Source organism: Phalacrocorax aristotelis, chromosome Z (genome assembly GCF_949628215.1).
Source record: "Phalacrocorax aristotelis chromosome Z, bGulAri2.1, whole genome shotgun sequence".
NCBI classification, from domain to species: Eukaryota; Metazoa; Chordata; class Aves; order Suliformes; family Phalacrocoracidae; genus Phalacrocorax; species Phalacrocorax aristotelis.
In genome coordinates, this window is record NC_134311.1 from 52,175,240 (window position 1) to 52,195,964 (window position 20,725).

General features: G+C 40.6%; 1 protein-coding gene across 1 annotated transcript in view; it reads left to right on the forward strand.

Annotated features, from left to right (window-relative positions):
- LOC142050441 (histone-arginine methyltransferase CARM1-like) overlaps positions 1–7,356 on the forward strand; it is a 64,800-nt gene extending 57,444 nt beyond the window's left edge. The window contains exons 9-13 of the mRNA XM_075079093.1: positions 753–838; positions 2,226–2,315; positions 3,828–3,965; positions 5,739–5,828; positions 7,347–7,356. Of these exons, the coding sequence (XP_074935194.1) occupies positions 753–838; positions 2,226–2,315; positions 3,828–3,965; positions 5,739–5,828; positions 7,347–7,356 (414 nt within the window). The remainder of the gene's footprint in view (positions 1–752; positions 839–2,225; positions 2,316–3,827; positions 3,966–5,738; positions 5,829–7,346) is intronic.
- Positions 7,357–20,725: the final 13,369 nt, after the last annotated feature.

A 20,725-nucleotide genomic window follows, 5' to 3' on the forward strand; every position in this document is an offset into this window, starting at 1 on the left:
AAATGCATTTCCCAATAAAAGCTACATTAACTTATTTCTTTAAAAAAATCACATATCTCCTTGGCTTCCCCTTACTCTGCAGATAGATTTTAGTTCTTAGATGGGTTCACTGTGGGGGCATGTGATACAAGCCTTTATGTTAAGGGTTTGCTTTACTTATGAAAGAGCTTGCTAACAGTGATAAATTAGGATTAGTATATGTGATTATGGAAAGAAAAATGAAGGGAAAAGTTTTCATTTGCTGACTGACTACTCCTAACTTTTTTCTAGAGGGCAATCTCTATTAAGTAATTTTCTTCCTGTACTTCATAATTTAATTTTCAAGTATTTTCATACTGTCTTAGTTCAGGTTACCCAACTGCAGTGCAGAAGAGCACATTAAAATGCATGTAGTTTAAAAAAAAAAACCAAAACAACCCCAAATAAACCAGCCAAACAAACCCACCATATTTTTTTACAAGTGATCAATTTTGGACAAATTTTATTGTTTCTAGGTTGAATAAACAGGCTTTGAGAGGTATGTAAGCAATCAAATATGTTAAATCCTGTTAATATTGCAAAATTTAACAGTGTTCTAAGGGATGATAAAAAACTGAAACATGTAAAATAAGTTTATTGGGGTGGAGGCTGATTTTTGTCTTTTTTACCAGTTTTTGTAAACAGAAAACAAGTTTATACACTGACAAGACAAAATTTTAACACTTGCAACTCTTGTTTGTTTTATTTTGTTTTATTTTATTTTACCCCCATAGGATACTTTTGATGTGAGAATTCTGATGGCCAACACAGTGAAGTACACTGTTAACTTCATGGAAGCTACTGAGGAAGACTTCCATAGGTCAGCAGACGCCAGCAACCTACTCTTAATCTTACATTTTTGTAACTGGCTGTTGATTATTGGTGCTTAGAGAGAGAGGAAGCTTTGGTGGTGGACACAGAGGAGGGAAGGTGGCATGCCGGAATAATTACACCGCTTGTAATAGACAGGAGCGTTCATCTGCATGATGATTTGTCTGGTATTAGGAGAGAAGCTTGTTTGTGAGCCTGTGAAACACCAGAGATTGTTTCACAAAATTTTGCTGCTGAAAGGGTAAAATGGACTCTGGATGGCAGTGTTTACTTCTTAGTGTTATATGTTGGGACACATTTAAATCTAGTTACAAGGCAATTTTTGTTTTTCTGTGTAGACATCCTAAAAGACCTTGTCAAATGGTGTCATTACAAGCTGCGTTGCTGAACTCTTGTGTATCTCTTTTCTTTAAATGTTTTCCAGTTTAACAGGAGTCAGCAGTACCTCTTTGCTTCCTTCCAGAGCTCCTTCAAATCTTTAGTTGGGAAGTCTTACATATAAACCAGCCTGCATCCTTTGTGTCCCAGAATGACAGCAGAGAAGCCTCCTTCTCAGTACATCTGTGAAATAAAGTGTACCATATGGGAGAATTTGAGGGAGTACTTCAAGTCCTTGCAAGACACTGTCATAAGGGGAAAATATCACAGACTGTCTTTGAAACTCTGAACCCTTGTTGTTTCAACAAGACTCACAACTAATTATATAAATGACATGGTCTAGTGAGAAAGAAGAATTGCTCTAAGAAGGGGAAACAGCTGAAGAATTGCTTTCCAGTTTCAGCTGGCTAGCATTGACTTCCTTCAGTGGTTCCCAGAACTAATATGTTCATACCTGAATGCTAATTTCATTATGTTTCTGCAAGAGTGGGTTAGATTTGGGTTCAACTACTTATCCAGTAATAGTTCTTTTGGAAGGGAAAATATTCCAGCTCTTTCTCAAGCAGCTCAATTTTTCCTTCTGGTTCCAGTAGTAGTTCTGTTTGTCAGATTTGTAGTGCAACCCTTTCCTGTTCAAAACAGTATTTAAACTAAATCCAAGTGCTTCAGTGGGAATGGGAAATTTTCCACTGGAAAGACTGAACCCCTGTATTTATAAGTCTACAGTGTTACAACAAATGATGCATTAACACTTTTGTGATGGCATATTTGATTCTACTATGAAATAAGGCATACAAAAAGCTACCACCTAAATCAGTGCCATTGATTAATTCTATTGACACAAAGAAAAAGAGCATATCCTTTTAAATATTTGGAAAGTGGAGACATAAACTGGTGAATAAGAATGGAAATACAGAAGCTAGTACAAGGTAAGTTTCTGGTGGAATATCCCATATTTTTTGGAAATTACTTTGGCAGCATATTTTTTTCTCCTGCAGAGTGGAAATCCCATTTGTTTTCAAAATGATGCGGTCTGGATTAATCCATGGCCTGGCCTTCTGGTTTGATGTGGCATTTGTAGGATCATTGTAAGTACTTTTTCCTTCGTCCTATGAAATATAAATACAGGGGAAAATTGCATCTTTCATAAAGGTGTGCCAGTATTAGACCTTTATCTGGTGCTGACCTTATCTGTAATGTAATTCCATCCTATTAAAGAAATTATGTCTTCTAGAGGTAATAAGTGTGATAACCTTGTGCTAGCAGTGTGAATAGATGGTGGTGCTCTTGCTTCCAGTTGATTGGGGTGCACATTATCTATAGTAGACCACCTCCAGGAGCTGTTGAGGGTCAAAGCACACTGTTCCACACAATACTGATTCTTTGCAATATTATATAACTTTCTGGTTTGCATTATAAGTAAAGCAGTAGCATTTGAACATAAGTTGGATTTTCCCATTTGGGCTGGTCTTGTTTGTGGGCAAAAAGGAGAGCAGGTTGCAAGTTCAGCTAACAAAGTGGAAATGGAGAAAAATTCACCAGGCTTGGGAAAATTTTTTGTTGCAGCACCAGGCATTTATTTCAAAATGGGGACATTCATCTGGTATAGTAAGTAGGTGAAAATTAGATTTGCTTAGATTTCAGCTATCTATATTTAGCTCTTAGATAAGATTGGTTGATTTCCCAGTTAAATTGGTCTAGTTCTAGATGAGGTGATTTTTTCAGTAAATTGTAAAATGCACTTCTGTTTGTGTAGATAAATGCCTTTTCTTAGCCTTTGAAATGAGGATTGTCAAGAATTCAGAATAGTTTATCAGTTGAAAGAAAATAGACCTATGTGCATTTGTTTTTACTTTAACAGCTGATAGTAAAATTTTTAATCTTAAAAAAGGAATCAGAAACTCCACATGAGTTAAAACAGTAGAGAAAAGGGCAGACTTGTAGGAACTGACTGAAATTCTCCACTGAGAAAGCCTCCATTTTGGAGCAGGTAACTGCTTAATCAGCAGCTCTCTGGTTTTCTACTACTCTAGTAGTTGTTTGTCGTAGCACTTGAAATGTCAGTGGATGGGGCTCACAGTATTATCTGTGTTATACCTTTCTTTACACCTAGAGCCCCTTCAAATATATTAATAAATTATCTCTTGCAAGTGAGAACTAGGTAGAGGACCTTCTTGTGGGGTGTTGTTTAAGGGTGAAGCTACCATTGTGAAGAATTACATTGCCACATTCAGGACAAACCTTCATCTCCTGTAATTTGTTGAAATTTAATGAGTGGTAAGAGGAGAGATAAATTAGTATTCTCTGTCCTGGCAGTGTGGAAAGAAGAGAAAACAGGAGTCTGAAGAGTGTCTTTTTTTTAATCTCAGTAATTGGTTTAGGTTCACGGATCTGGTGGTGACAGGCACAGAATAGATAAAGAAAGAAAATGAGACATAACAGATTTCTCAACATAGGGTAGAATCAGTCTCCCAACTTACTTGAAGGCAATTTACAGTTTATTATAAGCAGTTGAGGCCTCACATACATAAAAGTCTAAGAACTTAAAATTGTTTCCAAAAGGAGAAGATGGGAGAGAAAGTTTTTCTTTTTTGTTTTAGGGTTACTGTTTGGTTGTCCACTGCTCCAACAGAACCTCTCACTCACTGGTATCAAGTACGCTGCCTTCTTCAGACGCCCCTCTTTGCTAAAGAGGGGGAAACCCTGTCAGGGAAAGTCTTACTTGTTGCCAATAAGCGGTAAGTGTGAATGCTTTCCAAGCAGGTTTTGTAGTGTGGCTGTTCTTGTTAGAGGTACCCAAAAGACCCCAGTTAATTTTGGGTACACTTGTACACACGTTTGTTATTTCTGGTACCATTACCAATTTACGTAGTATCACTGATACAGTTATGCAGGCACTGTTGACCTTGTGACACTCTGCTCACCAGAAGGTGTCCACGTTCCACTCCAGTTACCTGTGACTTCCTTCTCACATACCTTCTCCTTAACCACCTGTCACATCCTGCCTTCCCTCATGGTGCTACTGCAGCTTTGGTCAGCTTTCCACTCTGCTGTCTTTTGCACACAGCAATTTTTTCAGGTCATGTCCAGTCATTTTCCACACCTTGTTCTGGTAGTGTAACCTCTGGCCATTGTCTTTGTCAGCAGCCTGGTTGTTTGCCTGAAGTCCCAACACCCCTTGTTTCTCAGCAAGTCCTATGCAGAGACAGGAGAAGCGGGGTTGATCCCAAATCCATTATATTTTTAATTCTGAAAAAAATCCCTTATGCACATGCTCCCCTGCTTAAGAATAGTGCTTTTCATGCATTGTTTGTCCTTCCACTGAGGCTGATGAAGGTGACTACTTTTGGAAGGGCATATTTCCTCACCAGACTTCTCTGCTGTTCCTGCTGTCTGTCAAATGTTTGGCAACTCCACTGGTACGCTTTGCTTTGAAAACAATCCTCAAGTGACTGAGTCATGCAAGTCGCAGCCTGGTTTGCTTATGTGTATGTGTAGTTTTAACAAAAGCCTCCTTGGTGTGGGAAAGTGAATTTTTTTTTTTTTGAGTAACATGCTTACCAGTCAGGTGATTCCAGTGACATCAAAGCTGTCAGTAATACTTTCAGCAATTTAATCACATCAGCAACTTGATATGGGACTCGTCAAATTTCCAGATTTTCTGCTTAGGTACTCCTTATGGAGAAAATCAATAATACAGATCTTGATATGTCTCTATCACATGTAAAACGTATTCATATTTTAATATATGAAAGAAACATTGTATGCCACAAAGTGATTACATGGCCACTGCTGTAAATATGTCAATACGTAAGGCACATCTACAACGGAGATATGAGCTACAACTAGCTCAAGAGACACCTGAGCTAGTGACCTTGCCAGACTGAGAATGAGAAGCACTTTAACCATGTGTTAGCACTGAACTAACAAATCCTGCTCCTCTGCTTTCGGGATCAACATAGCACCTCTAGGTAACTCTGCAGTTACTCTTCCATACAGGAGGACCAGCTTTGATCAGCTTCAGTGTTTTGGTATGCTCTCAGTTGCTCAGCTGGTCCTCTACTTCTCTGTGTAAACTCACTTTCTTGCAAAAAGTCCTGTGAAAAATAACCTTCCTGGTGAAATTCAGGATTATGACAAGAGTGGACCTAATGCTGTTTGGCCAGTTAGGTATTTTTTGTAATTAATACTCTGATTGTACTAACTAATGCTGAAATTTACAGTATTTCTGTCAGAGGAGGAAAAAGACCTTTCACTACTGAATAGTATCAGCACAAAATTGTGTTTTCTTCAGATGCAGACTCTTATAATCACTTAAGCATTTTGTAACTTTTTCTTTAGAGATAATTAAATAACCATGCCCTTGCTCTGACACCAGTGCAAGTAAATTTCCTTTGCTTGTTATATGTTTGCTACTAAGACAGTAACTACACTGGTATTTTTTTCACACAAGATGTTATAGTTTGTTTTAGTTGCATTAGCTCTTTTTTATACTTCTCTTTCTGATGCAGACAAAGTTATGACATTCAGATTGTGGCTATGGTGGACCAGACAGGATTTAAATCTGGCAATGTTCTTGATCTAAAGAGTCCATTTTTTAGGTAAGAAATGCTTTTGACTAAAATGCTTTTGACCATTCTAGAGTGGTAACTTCTTATAGACAGGGAGCAAAGCACACCTACTGTGGAAGAACAAGTTTCTGACCTCTTACAGTTTATTTCTACAGATATGAGGGCAGCGTTTTCTGTTAGCAGTAGTTACTTATATAAGGTAATATTCTATTTAGGCTGTGTGACAAAGAGCAAAAGAAGAAAGCGTTATTTAAGATCTATACTGATTTAGTGCTGTGACAAAATAGTAGACATTTACCTACTTGAACTAATGTGTACTTAAAATCTTTTGCTGTTTCCTCTTCCGTGATGTGCATCATTATGACTCAAGGAATCGGTGATATGCCAAGATACACTCTGCTATGTACATTGTATTGATATTACTATTTGACATGAAGAACCTGTCCTTTCTGTATTAAATGTAAGGGGAGGGAAAAAATCTACTTGCTGCAGTCCTTTCCAACCAAGCAGGGACCTTCATTAGATGTTGCTACAGCACTGTATTTTGGGAGTTTTTCCAAAAGAAAAAAAATATTTTTGAGAAAAACAGGCTGGCTGTGTTCAGTTCTCATCCTTATACTGCATTTGGCATAAACATAGGCAAATATAACTGGTGGAATTTATTTTTAACAGAGGTACACATGGAAAATGCTTCCCCTGTTCATTATGTGTTTCCCATTTCTTATTTTTTTGACTCAGACCTATATGGCAATTCCACAGTAATCCTATAAAACAAAATATCCATTGTGCCTGATTAAAATTAACTTATTTTCACCTGCACATCAAATGTGCAGCACATCAGTCATTTTGGCTTTAGAGTGGGGCACTTTTGACTACATTTGTAAAAATGCCTTTGTAATAAAGATCGTTCATGGAAGAATTGCAATAGCTATAAATAAAATCATGCATTGGAAAAGACTGATTTCCTCAGATTTGACATGGACAGTGTCTACCTTGCTTATGTTTTTGGTTTGGCCAATACCAGTTTCAAATCTAAAAGCTTTTTGTGAGGACGATTGAATAAGCTTACTGGTCTTCTAAAATCTCCATACTTACTCTCAGCACCAATTGCATAAGTCTGTGTGACTTTTTAAAGATGATACGAGTCTACTTATTTAGAAGCAAAAGCTTTTGTTAAGAGTTTTTAATTTACATAAACTGTAGAAGTCACTTTCAGAAGGCTATCACTCGTTTGCAAGAAAGCACAGGGGAAAATGGTCAAGTTGTATGTTACATATAGAAGTACAAGTACTTTGAGTTATATGAAGTAGTATTCTAGTTTGAAAATTGAATGTAAAGATGTCACTGTGATTTTGTGGTTGCTAGCCAAATAACGCTATTGAGTTCAATAATTTAGACTGCTGTTCTTTTATACATTAGTTCTTCAAGTGCTTGGTTGTGGAATCCTGCCACAACACACTGACCTTATTTAGCAGGCTTCCCCTGTGAGGATCCATTAGTGGTTTTTGTTTATTGATTCTTCTCCATTCTGCCCCTGCCATCCCATAGCAATTACTAGAATTCTGGAAGAGTTGAAAAACCAAAGGCAAAGATGACTTCCCAAAAGAAAAATGCTTATTTATATACATGAGCATTCGTAAGGTTTTTAAAATATAACCCAGGTTTTAGACTGGGACGTGCAAATTACTGTGCCTGGTGGGACGTTATGCCAACACATACAGTCTAGGTCTCTCCTACATCACTGCTTCGTAGTGTCATTGATTCTGTACCACAAAGATGGCTAGTAGGGAAGGGGCAATTCTGGACATTTTTTGCTCATTTAAAACAACTCCATACTAATTCTATAGCATAAGGTGAAAATAAAAGACTGGGATGGGAAGCCTTTCATTTCTGTGAAGAAAATGGCCTGAGCCGCTATATATAAGAGCAAAAGAAACCATCTGCTTTTGTAAAATAAGCTATAGTGGATTTGGTAGCGTTTTACTCTCACTTGCACAGCTGCAGATCTAGATGAAAAGACTTACAATTTAAATTTGAAACCACACTGCATTTAATAAGTCCCGTAACTGCATAGGGGGCTGATTTCCTAGCTTGATTCCAATGAGACTTATCTGATGTACATTGCCTAAGTAATGTGCTTACAACACTTTCAAATTCATAAAAGCCCTATATCAAAAAGCTGTCAGTATTTTTTACTCCAGAATAAAATAAAAGGTATATTAGAATTCACTAAGTTTGCTTAGTTCAACTACTGCTGTAAGCTATCAAAGAATTGTGTATTTTATAACTATTTTATTCTTTTCTCCATTTTTAGGTACTCCTAGAATATATTGTAACATGCACCTGAAAACAGAAGTGAGATTCTCACCAAGCTGAGTAACCAGTGAGACTGAAATCAGTTCAGTTCTTAGTTGGCCTACTGGTAGTTTTGCAAAATCAATTTATAACTGTACCTATCTCTAATCTTATGCAAGTCACGTGAGAAGGGAATATTGTGGTTCTATGCCGTCTTATTTTAATTGAAATTTAGTCTGTGCTCACATTTACAGAATTGAGTTGCAGCAGACTCAACTTCATTCCAGAAAGTCTTTTACTATAGAACAAGAACTATTTCTCTCTGTTTCTTTCTATTGATGTTTTACAGTAGAGCTTGCATTGGTTCGCTGGTCTTTTTTTTTTTTTATAATAGTCTTACCAATATTCTAGGTTATTGAAGAAAACCTACCTCATGTTTATATATGTAACACACCAAAAGATCTTTGAGCAGTATGTCATGTCCGTGCTTTAAACATTCAGCACTTTTTTCCAGATATTTCAAAGTTTGGTGTTAATCATCTAGCTCACCAGAGCAGTGTGTTACATACTTCCATTTTCTCTCAATTGCCTCATTAATTTGGTCAATCTTGAGACATAAACCTAAAGTCATCTTGCATATACTTCATAAATGTTCTGAGATTTCCCCATGCCTATAGAATTTACAGGACATAGCTGTAACTCTCTCTTACCATAGTGTGATATAGAACTACAGGGTATGTGTGACTTTCACTTTTTCCATAGCTCTGTAAGAAGTTTTGATAGTCCAAGCTATATAAAGAAGTATTTTTGGCTTAGGTACCTAGCAAATGAAGAAGTCTATAGAGTTATAGTACAGATTTTAGTGAGATCTCTCTACAGGCAATGTTATCCATAAAAAGCACATAACGACTTTCACAGAATGTGTTTTTGTCATTCAAAGTGTATGCCTTAGGCTGAATTAATGAGCTGGACTCAAAACAGAAATGTATACTTCATCTTACTACCAAAAACATAACTACAGTGATCCCTCTAGCAAGATATAATCAGCCTTTAGTCTTCCACTGTTGGAAGGCTGGTTTGAATGAAAATCCCCACAAAACCTGAACCTTCTCTCAGGAAGTTACATGCCACATTTGATCAAAAGAACAGGTGGGGACCATGCTGGCATTAATTAAGAAACAGCTGTAGTTCAGAGGTTTTTTTCCAAGTCAACAGTCATTTGCAGCTATTTAAAGATAGTTTGTGAGGTTTTGGAAAGTAATGCCTAAAACAGTGAAACTTCTAAAAGTAACATGAACTTCACAGCCAAGGCCTTGAAAACATCGAAGTTAGTGTCGGAAGATGATTGCCTTGTTATTTCCAGTAGAATTTATTATAGCAGTTGATAGACTTTTAGTATGAAAACGTAGTTTGCACAATAAAAGACTGTTTTGCCACACAAATATATAATATATATTTTAAAAATAGTATTTAATGTAGGTTGCTCTCTCAGAATGGTAACAGAAATTAGCATTCTAACCTGTACAAGCAGTGCAATTTGATTTCTGATGCAGTGTCTGATGGTTGGGTATATATCCATCCTAACTTTAGTCTGTGCAGTGGTTGACGGTTTTATGCTTATGTGAGAGAAAGAAACAAATCCAGGAATGTCCAAATCCAAATACCAGGCAGCTGTAGTTCAGAATTTTCTAGAGGTCAGCAGGTTTTCCTCAGCAATTATGAAAGTAGCATATGAAATTTTAATCTGAATTGAGCTTACAGATTTGTAACATCTCCTATTGACCTGCATGTCTGTCTGGATCACATTTCAGCCCCAAACCTCTTCTAAAAAGGTATCTGTATACCAAAGGCTAATACTTTTTATAGGGAAAAACCTTACATTGTGAATTTGATACAGCAACTTGAATTATTTTTAAGGAATAAAGTAAATAAAGGGGAGGAAAAACAACAGCAGCAGACAGCAGTGTCAAGTTTTGTATCTTTATTTAATTACAGAGCAACAGGTGTATGTATCTAATTACTGCACCTTCAATATGTTCAGAAAAGATTGTTTCCTTACACCCTAAGAGGTTTGAAGAATATTTCACAGTGATTGCTACTTTGAAGTGATTTGGATGATCCAGGATTGGTATTTGTATTTCTCTCTACTTCACAAATTCACCTTATTCCAGATTGTGTGCTAAAACCGAAGAAAAGATTGACATCAGATACTGTACCATTTGCAGTTTGAAATAAGGTCATATGACTGTCTTATTTTGATTATCATTTAACATTTTCTGCTTTCCTGCTTTGAAACGTTGCTGATTTAAGTATAAAGGAGTATACCTTCAAAGACTATAACCTACTGTTTTCACTTTACACGACTTTCTATGTATAAACATGAGAATATATTTCTAAACTATTTTTAGACAACAAGTTAATAAACACATTTTATTGCTAGAAAAGCTGGTGTTTTCTTTTGATTTTTTTTTAATAAAGGCAATATAATGAATGCTAGAGAATGTAGGGAAATGAAAGCAGAACTGTGGGGATGCTGGAGCAAACAGTGATGATCTAGTTCTACAGTGTAAGACTCTTGAACAGATTTGACCACATTATGAACAGTAGTGTTTCCTCATTTACAGCTGAAGAGGCTATATTAATCCTGTTGAAAAATGGCATAATGTCTTGCATTCCATAGACTCAAAAGGCACAATAGGAAAGACAAGGAATATCATAGGAGCTATATATTTTTATGCTGCTTTGGATCTATGGTCATTTAGAAGGTTCATCTTCAAGAAGTTAAAGCAGTAAGAAATGCTTTTAACAGCTTATTTTTCCGCAATTGCATATGATTATTTTCTTTTGCTTTCACCCCAGGGAGATGCATTTAAAATTTTGTAAGCAGTCATATATGCACAGCGATTCATGTGGAGTTGCATTTTCAGCAGTAATTACTTTCCTTTTGAATGTCTGTCTAGATGAGTACTCCCATCTGAACTGATGATTAGAATATTCTGCCCTTAGGAATAGTATAGGAATTCAATGTGGTTACTATTAATGTAGTGGTTGCTAAGAGAAGTAGTGATTTACTGCACATTGTGTGCACTAGACCCACAGAAATCTTTGTGATACCATTCTGCATAATACTTATGACAACTGTGACATCCAAAACCAATCTGGTTGTAAGTGCAGTGAAACACAATGGAATTGGTGTTAGTTTGCTTAGCTAAGTTTCTACGAGTTGTGCTTCTTTCTCAAGATGCAAAAAAAAAAAAAAAAAAAGAGCTGGGGGGAAGAGAAAGGCATTTAGAGGTTGGAAAATAAGACTCTAGACAGCATGCATTGTATTTTTCCTTACACCTTGGCATGTGGCATACAGGTTTTCACTCTTCTTGATTAGAAAACACATATTTACACCACTACACTGATTCAAGTTGATAGCTAAAACTGGGGTAAGATACACTGTCGAGATGCAGCTGAAGAGTCAGTAGAATGGATGACAGCAGTTCAATGGGAGACTGCAGGCAGAAAAATTGATTTCTTCCTGTACGTGCCCCAGAAGGTATTAAATACCTGACATTAACTCTTCAGGTTCAGCTCACCAGGTTTGACCCGTGCTGATTTTAGTGAAATTCAGATACCTTGATTTACAGAAGAAAAAGAAACATTAGTTTCTTTCAGTAAAGTAAAGAAAACCAAAGACAAAGGAGTGGGAAGTTGTCCTGGTTTTGGCAGGGATAGAGTTAATTTTCTTGCTAGTAGCTATATGGGGCTGTGTTTTAGATTTGTGCTGGCAACAGTGCTGGTAATGTGGAGATGTTTTAGTTGTTAGTAAGCAGTGCCTGCACTACTGTCATGGTTTAGCCCCAGTCAGTAACCAAGCACCACACAGCTGCTCACTCACTCCCCCTTGGTGGGATGGGGGAGAGAATTGGAAGAGTAAAAGTGAGGCAACTCATGGGTTGAGAAAAAGACAGTTTAACAGGTAAAGCAAAAGCTGCACGAGGAAGCAAAGCAAAACAAGGAATTCATTCACTGCTTCGCATCGGCCGGCGGGTGCTCAGCCATCTCCAGGAAAGCAGGCCTCCATCATGTGTAAGGGTTACTTGGGAAGACAAACATGGTAACTCTGAACATCCCTTCCTCCTTCTTCCCCCAGCTCTATATGCTGACCAAGATGTCATATGGTATGGAATATCCCATTGGTCAGTTGGGGTCAGCTGTCCCGGCTGTGCCCCCTCCCAGCTCCTTGTGTACCCGGCAGAGCACGGGGAGCTGAAAAAGTCCTTGGCCAGTGTAAGTGCTACTTAGGAACAACTAAATCATTTCCACATTATCACCACTGTTCCTAGCAAAAATCCAAAACATAGTCCCATACTAGCTACTACGAAGAAATTTAACTGTATCCCAGCTGAAACCAGGACAGTATCCACCCCATATTCCATACCATTTACATCATGCTCAGGACCCACACTATCCAATACAACCTCATTAACCGCCACACCCCTGCCTTCCCACCCTTTGATAAAATATACAGATATCATTTAGTCCATGACTTTGGTCTCCATCTGTTCTTGTGGTCATGCAGGACAGGAGAGGTGGTGTGTTGTGCGGAATTACTGGGCACCAAAGCCAGCTAAGGTTGGGTCACTGCTGCACTCACACGGCTTCTTGAAAGGCTTGTCCTCCATTGGTTCGGGTGGTTCCACTGTAGTAATTCCCATAACATGCAACTCAAATCACAGGTTACAACGATTTAAAGGTAGAACAATTACCATTGCCACCCCTGGCCCCTTTGGGCCAGGTTATAGGTTTTAACATTGCAATGAATTCCTCCCCTTGCTCCCAGCCTAGCTAGCAACAAGGGGTTTCTGCTACAGTAATTTCCATAATATGTAACTCAAATCCTGGGTTACAACAATTTAAAGGAATTTCCATTACAATCTCCACCCCTGGTCCGTTTGGACCAGACTATCTGGTTTAACATTGTAATGAACTCCTCCCCTTGCCTCTGCTCTGGCTTGGGCTTATCCACAGGCCGTAGTCCTTTAGGCTTGTACCTGCTCCAAGTGGAGCCTTACCCAGGAGCCACAGTCTCTCCAGGGGCACACCTGCTGCAGCATAAACTTATCCAGAGCCAGAGTCACTTTGAGGTGTGCCTGTTCCAGCGTGGCCTTCTGCACAGGCCTCAATGCTTTCAGAGCTATACCTGCTCCAGCATGGCCTTACCCACAGCTGCAGTCCCTCCAGAAGTAAGCCTGCTCCAACACAGCCTTGCCCATGGCTGCAGTCCCTCCAGAATTAAGCTTGCTCCGTTGTGGGCTTATCCATGGCCACGCACTTTGAGGTGCTCTGGCATGACCTCATGCACAGCCGCTGATGCTTCAAGGTGTACCTGCTGCAGCATGGACATATCTACAGCCACAGACACTTTGAGGTGTACCTTCTCCAAGACGGATTTATCCTTGGGCCACAATTGCCTGAGAGGTACAGCTGCTGTGGCACAGACATAACCAAGGCCACAGATGCTTCTAGGTATACCTGCTCTGGCATGGGCTTATACAGAGACACAGATGCTTTGGGGTATCCTGCTCCCACATGGACTCATCCACAGGTCACAGTCCCTTTGACTCGAGTTCACACTGGAGTTCCAGCCTGTCCAGTGCAGCAGCACAGAAACAGCAGGTGGGCCCTGGCCATCTGCCAGCCCAGGCGCATCGCCATGGCTGTTATCAGAATGTTCCCAGGCCCAGCAGGGTAAGGTGATAAGCAGTACAGCAGTACAGCAAGCAGCGAAAGCAAAAAGCGCCACTAATGAGCACTAAACTTAAAGGCATAGAGTACATGTATGCAGTAAGTCAGGCAAGCCCCATAGCAAGCACAGAAGCCTGCCAATTAATAGCTAAACAGCAATAACAGCTATAAATTCCATCTAGCACATGCCAGTCAAATCTTGTTATCTCAAACCTTTCGTGCCTCGCATTGGGCACCAAAATGGACTGTTGTGGTTTAGCCCCAGTCAGCAACCAAGCACCACACAGCTGCTCACTCACTCCCCCTTGGTGGGATGGGGGAGAGAATTGGAAGAGTAAAAGTGAGGCAACTCATGGGTTGAGAAAAAGACAGTTTAACAGGTAAAGCAAAAGCTGCACGAGGAAGCAAAGCAAAACAAGGAATTCATTCACTGCTTCGCATCGGCCGGCGGGTGCTCAGCCATCTCCAGGAAAGCAGGCCTCCATCACGTGTAAGGGTTACTTGGGAAGACAAACATGGTAAGTCTGAACGTCCCCCCCTTCCTCCTTCTTCCCCCAGCTCTATATGCTGACCAAGATGTCATATGGTATGGAATATCCCATTGGTCAGTTGGGGTCAGCTGTCCCGGCTGTGCCCCCTCCCAGCTTCTTGTGCACCCGGCAGAGCACGAGGAGCTGAAAAAGTCCTTGGCCAGTGTAAGTGCTACTTAGGAACAACTAAATCATTTCCACATTATCACCACTGTTCCTAGCAAAAATCCAAAACATAGTCCCATACTAGCTACTACGAAGAAATTTAACTGTATCCCAGCTGAAACCAGGACAACTAGTCAAGGACTTTTTCAGCTTTTGCCTTACCAGCCAGGAGTAACTGGCCTCTTCATTGCTCATCACTCCGGAGCGACCAGTTCCAGGCTGTTTTTAGATCTGGATCTTTGGGGATCCTTTTGGGCAGCAAATTTTGGGCAGTTATACCTATACATCAGCTGATGGTGAAAAAAAAAGAAGGTTTTTTTTTCCACTATGAAATGGTTGGATATACTTAGAGCAAAGTATACCCAGTGTTGATATCCTTAAGAAAATGGAATTTTTGGAATTGGCTGCTAATGCCATAACAACAAACTATGCGAGCCTGGAAAAACAGAATTTGAGGGCCAGAAACAGAAACTGAGAGATAAGGAAGCACCGGTTTCGTTGCAATATCCTTGAGAAGAGCTGAGAGACAGATTAAAGCAAACATCCCACCTCAGAAGCCACTGAGAACAGGGCAATAAAGTATGTAATCAACAAGAACAACTAATTGGAATGCAGATAAGAACTAAAACAAAGTGCCCAGTAGGGGAACTTTCCTTGAGATAATACTGAAAATCAGGCCCGCAGGCCAGGAACCACCCACCCTCTAGTAAGTCCCTTAATCTATGAGCATGCATGGTAAATTATAAGTGAGCTGTACTGTTACATCCAAGCGAGAAAGAAATTGACCAAATATTAGCTGAGGCACATGAATATTAGCTGTGATTGACATATTTAATTGTATAAATGTCTTGTAGTTTCTCAGTGTGGGGTGCTAGCTTTCTGGGCTATCACCGAGCACCAATCTTTGCGCAAAAATGACTTGAATAAAATACCTGCGCTCTGTGCGTAGTTTGGCATTTTGCACACCGGGAGAACGAACCTGCTTTTCAGGATAACAGTGTTGCTGGCCAACTTCAAGACCATCTTTCCTGCAGTGCCTAAAAGAAAACGATAGCGAGAAAAGGTCTTTGGCACACTGCAACTAAAGCAGCAGAGACACAAACGGCTTTGGCCATGTCTGTAGGTCAGGAGTCTGTACTGTGATGATGGGAAAGATTAAAAAATTAATTTCTATTCTGTAGGAAGTGTAGAGGGAGATAATGAATTGAAAGGCTGTGCAAGAGTGGTGTTCTTAACAGAGAGGATCACCAGCTGAAAGGCATGGTGTTCAGTGCATTTACACGGACAGCAGAACTGTCTGCTTCTCCGCAAATAATGTAAGCCATAAAATAATAGCCTTAGACAAGATGCATGTGTTACTGAGATCAGGAATAAAACTCCTTAACACCAATACAGTATTAAGAAGCAGGCATTCTTTATTATGGCACTGGATGCGCAGGGGATAATGCCTCCTAGTGTGTATGCAACAGACAAAGCTTGTATTGCTCAGTTATATAGCTATGCATTAAATTTCCAGGAATAGCCATACATATTCATTCACAGTGTGTTGCAGGAGGTGTCAGTTTCAACTGGTATTCTGAATTTTATCTAGGTGTAGATGTCCTTAGTGCCTTTTATTTTGGTTTCAGTTAATGTCTGCTGTTAGGTTGTTTGCATTCCTCCAGAATGTGCTGATCACACTTGCGAACATTATGTCCTTGAGTGCATTCTTGCCTGAGGCCCCTTACAACAGTTCACCCCTTTTGAGATTTGTCTGTCTCATTAGCGAGACCTCAATACCTTATGTATTTGGATTCACACAAGTTTCTAATCATAGAAATACATTGCATTAATATACAAGTTACGAAGATGATTATAATAATAAGTTAACAAATAACTTCATTACTTCCCAGGCTTTGCTTGTGCGACAGGGAAAAGCTTCTGGCCATCCTGAGAAAGTATCAATCAAGGCCAGGCCATATCTATAACCATTTTATTTTGATAGCTCAGAAAAATCAACTTGCTAATACCTCCAGGGGAATTTCCTTGCCTAGTGGTCCCTGGGGGGGGCCTTTTCCTGTTCATGGGATTATTTTTTTAAACCAATGGGGCATTTTGCTGTTACAGACTTTACTGTTCCGGTCATCCCTGCACATAAAATAAAAATTTGAAGGTAGAAATCATAGCCTCACTAACCCAGTGTGTTTCCTTGTGTCCCTTCCTTACAATTTCATTCATTACCTGTGGTGTGACAATGTCTTGTCCTGTGGGAGTTATCTCTGTGGTTGCTTTCAACAATGATGCTAATTGTTGGTCTGTCTCACTAAAGTTAGGTTTCATTCTTGGGAGCTTCACCTGTTTTACTGGTACCAGTGCAAGGATGCCTTGGTCAGCCACCTCTTTAGCAGTTTTATCAGCCAATTAATTACCCATAATTACTGCAGTTTGTCCGAACTGATGTACTTTGCAGTGCATTATCGCCACTTCCTTAGATTTTTGAATATCCTGTTGAAGTTGGAGACTTTCTTCCTTGCATTTATTAGGTGATCCTTGACCTGACAATAATCCTCTTTCTTTCCAGATAGCCCCATGTGCATGGACTATCCCAAATGCATATTTTGAATCAGTCCATATATTTACTTTTTTCCCTTCAGCTACCCTGAAGGCTTGTCTGAATGCCACTAGACCCGCCTTCTGAGCCAACATAGTGATAGGTGGGGCCTCAGCCTCTATTACCTGTGTGGTTGTAACCACCACAAATACGGCCAGCCATTTCCCATATCACACGAAGCTGCTACATCTGTAAACAGCCCCAAATCAGGGTTAGTTACTGGTTCATCTCCTAAATCCTGCCTGCTGGAATATACGTGTTGGATCGTTTGCAGACAGTCATGGCGCAAGGGTTTGGAGTCCCTTATTTCTGAATTTAAAAACATTGCTGGCTTGATTGCTGTAGTGATTTTAAGTTCCACATCATCCTGTTCCAACAAGATAACTTGACATTTGAGAAAACCAAAGGCCCCCTTTTGCTCTAAGGCAGAAACCACCACATGCAGAACATATACACTGGAGTTGGGGCAAGGGGAGGAGGTCATTACAATGTTAAACCCGATGGTCTGGTCCAAAGGGACCAGGCGTACAGACTGTAGTGGATTCATGGAATCCTAGAATGTCCTAACTTGGAAGGAACCCACACGGATCATCAGGTCCAACTCCTGTCCCTGCACAGGACAACCCCAAATTTACAACATATCTCTGAGGGCATTGTCCAGTGCTTCTTGAATACCACCAGGCTTGGAGCCGTGACTGCCTCTCTGGGGAGCCAGTTCCAATGTACCAACATCTTCTGCATGAAGACCTTTTCCTAATATCAAACCTAAACTTCCCCAGCACATCTCCCTGCCATTCCCTCATGTCCTATCATTTCTTGCCAAAGAGATCAGAGCCTGCTCCTCCTCCTCCCCTTGTGAGGAAGCCTCAGACCCCCATGAGTTCTGTCCTCAACCTCCTCTTCTCCAAGCTGAATAAACCAGGTGACTTTAGCTGCTCTTTCTACAGTTACTCCTCTAAAGCCTTCACATTGTGGTCCTTCTAAGGACAATCTGCAGTATATCCTTAATGTACCGTGGCACCCAACACTGCCCACAACACTCAAATTGACGCTGCACCAGTGCAGAGCAGAGTGGGACAATCCCTTCCCTCGACTGGCAACAACAGAGTGCTTGATGCACCCCAGGACACGGTTGGCCCTCTTGCTGCAGGGGATTCCTTCACTTCTTGCTGAGCGCAAGACCAACGGGCTCCTAGCACCACACAAATTACGCTCTTACTGTTTGCTCCCAGCCTTTGCGCAGCCTGACACTGCTCAATGCGTTCCGCGACTTTCTCTTCATCCCTCCAACATTTTTGAGCCCACTCCTTCCCAGCCTGGGAAGGGGCACATTTGTGTTTCTGCAGCAATTTACCCACGGTAATCCTGCCGACTGTGCCAATTCTCTGTTGCATTAATGGTAGGAGTCTGAGGAGTGGCCAGGGAGAGACCCTACCGTTGAGTCACGAGGTTCAGACAGGACCCCCTTGCTTGCTAAACTCCTTCTCAGACAGGAGTCTAGGTGCAGCTAAGTCCAGCCTTAGTCTCAGACTTGGTCAACGGTTTATTTTCTAAGGATTGTAGATGTAACCACTCATCAGAGTATTTGTGGTCAGTGACTCATTTGGCAGCTGCCCAGGCCGGTCGCGTTCAGTGAGAACGATCGCGGCTGGAATAATCTGTAGTACAATTTATTAAAGCAACAGTTACACAGGCTCTTGGGATTACCGGTGACAGAACTGCTGGTTACAAGACACACACAAACACTAGGAAAATGAGTAACGCTGCTAGGCTACAAGTGCGTTAAGCAAATATGAAGCGACTCTAATGCACTGGAGATTTGAAGTGAAGCTATAGAGAGGTTTCTAAGTTTTCCCAGGGAAACACTTGGTATAGCCAAGTGCTCAAATCTTATCCAAAGGCGTCCTAATGTGGGGGAAGAGAGGCTCAGCCCATCGCCTGGTCCCAGAAGTCAGAGTGCTACGTGATGGTATCTTCCCTAACACCCCTTTTCTCTTAACCTATTTTATACTGTTTTTCATCTTTCAGGTGGAGCTTGAGTGACTCCACACCTTTATTATGACTGGTGTAAAATGTCCTTGCTTTGTCCAGTGAGGGGTGGTTGCACCTTAGAGGCAGGTAGCTTTTTGGGTGGAGGTGTGTTTTGGTATTCTAATGATAAGAAGGACAGCACTTTGTCAAAAGCATGACAGACTGTTGGCTCAGGGTAGCAAATGCGCCGTGTACCAGCTCCATGGTACCTCGAGTTCCCATTTATCACAGGGTCTGGCCAAGTGTGCCGTGTACCAGCTCCATGGTCCCAGAGCCTGGCCAAGTGTGCCGTGTACCGGCTCCATGGTCCCAGAGCCTGGCCACGGTGTCTCCACACCGCTCCACCCTCCGGACAAATCCACTTAAGAGTCAGTACACAAGTTCATCTGGCACTGCCGACATCTAAGGTTACGAGCCTTAGGGAACTTCCACGGAATGGATTTCTCACCTGTCAGCTGCACTCTGCCCTGAACGCTTCTTCCATGCTGTACCTTTTCTAAAAACATGTCTAATTCCTAAGTCACCTCCAGAGATTATTCCACATAACCCACCCCGTGACTGTAGTCACTCAAGCTTCACAAGATTTGAAAGGCATTGGGTGTATCACATGCACTATTGTGATGAGGATTATCAAGGACATATATATCTTGTTGTGACATTTGGTGAGACAAATGTTTCCTCATAATCCAAAGTTTAACATACAAGGCAATTGTTAAAATACAACACGATACGGTAAGCATCAGTAAAACCTCGACAGGGTGAAGCATCTTGTTGAAGATTCCTGTTGCTGTCAGTGACCATCCAAATAAAGTGTCCCACCAGTCATGTTCTTCATCCTTCTTCACTCTTTCTAAGACACGGTGTATCTCCTCTGCATCGGGATGGACAGTAATTAGAGTTCCTTTTCCGTTGTTCAAAATTCTTTGCAGCAACTGGTTTGGATCATCGTGTTGCAAGAGTTTTCTCACCAATGTGAGATTCATTCCAATGGGGGTAGGCAACACGTCTTGATATGACATGGAGAGAGATTGTAGCAATTAGTAGGACGTGACAGGAGCTGAATAATTAAGTCACACCCCAGTATGTTAGTAAAGTTACAAAAAAACCCCCCTAGAATCCTTATGAGTATCTACAATGGTGCTGTCTACAAGTATAGAATCACAAAGGGTTCTGTTACAAGCGCATCCTTCCCCATTATACTCAAGTACAGTTTTAGAGGTTTCATCAGGTTGTGTTTCAAAATGACAAACATCCTGTTCAGCGCCGAGACAAACGTCTTGGGCTTTGACGGTGTTGCTCTCACAAATAAATCCTTGTTGCTACCGCACAACACACGCGGTAACATCAAGGGTTTCCCATTTGTCTTCTCTTCATTGGGCCCATGCTCAATGTTCCCATGGATAGAGTACGGCCCCATTGTGGTTCAACCACAGCACAATGATTGGGTATATGGTATATACCAAAACATTACATATTATCAAAACCAAACCTGTGACATTGCCATCAGTAGGGTTCTAGGTAAAATTAACTGGATACCACCAGCACTGGAATTCTTTCTCAAATTTAGTTGCATTATCCCA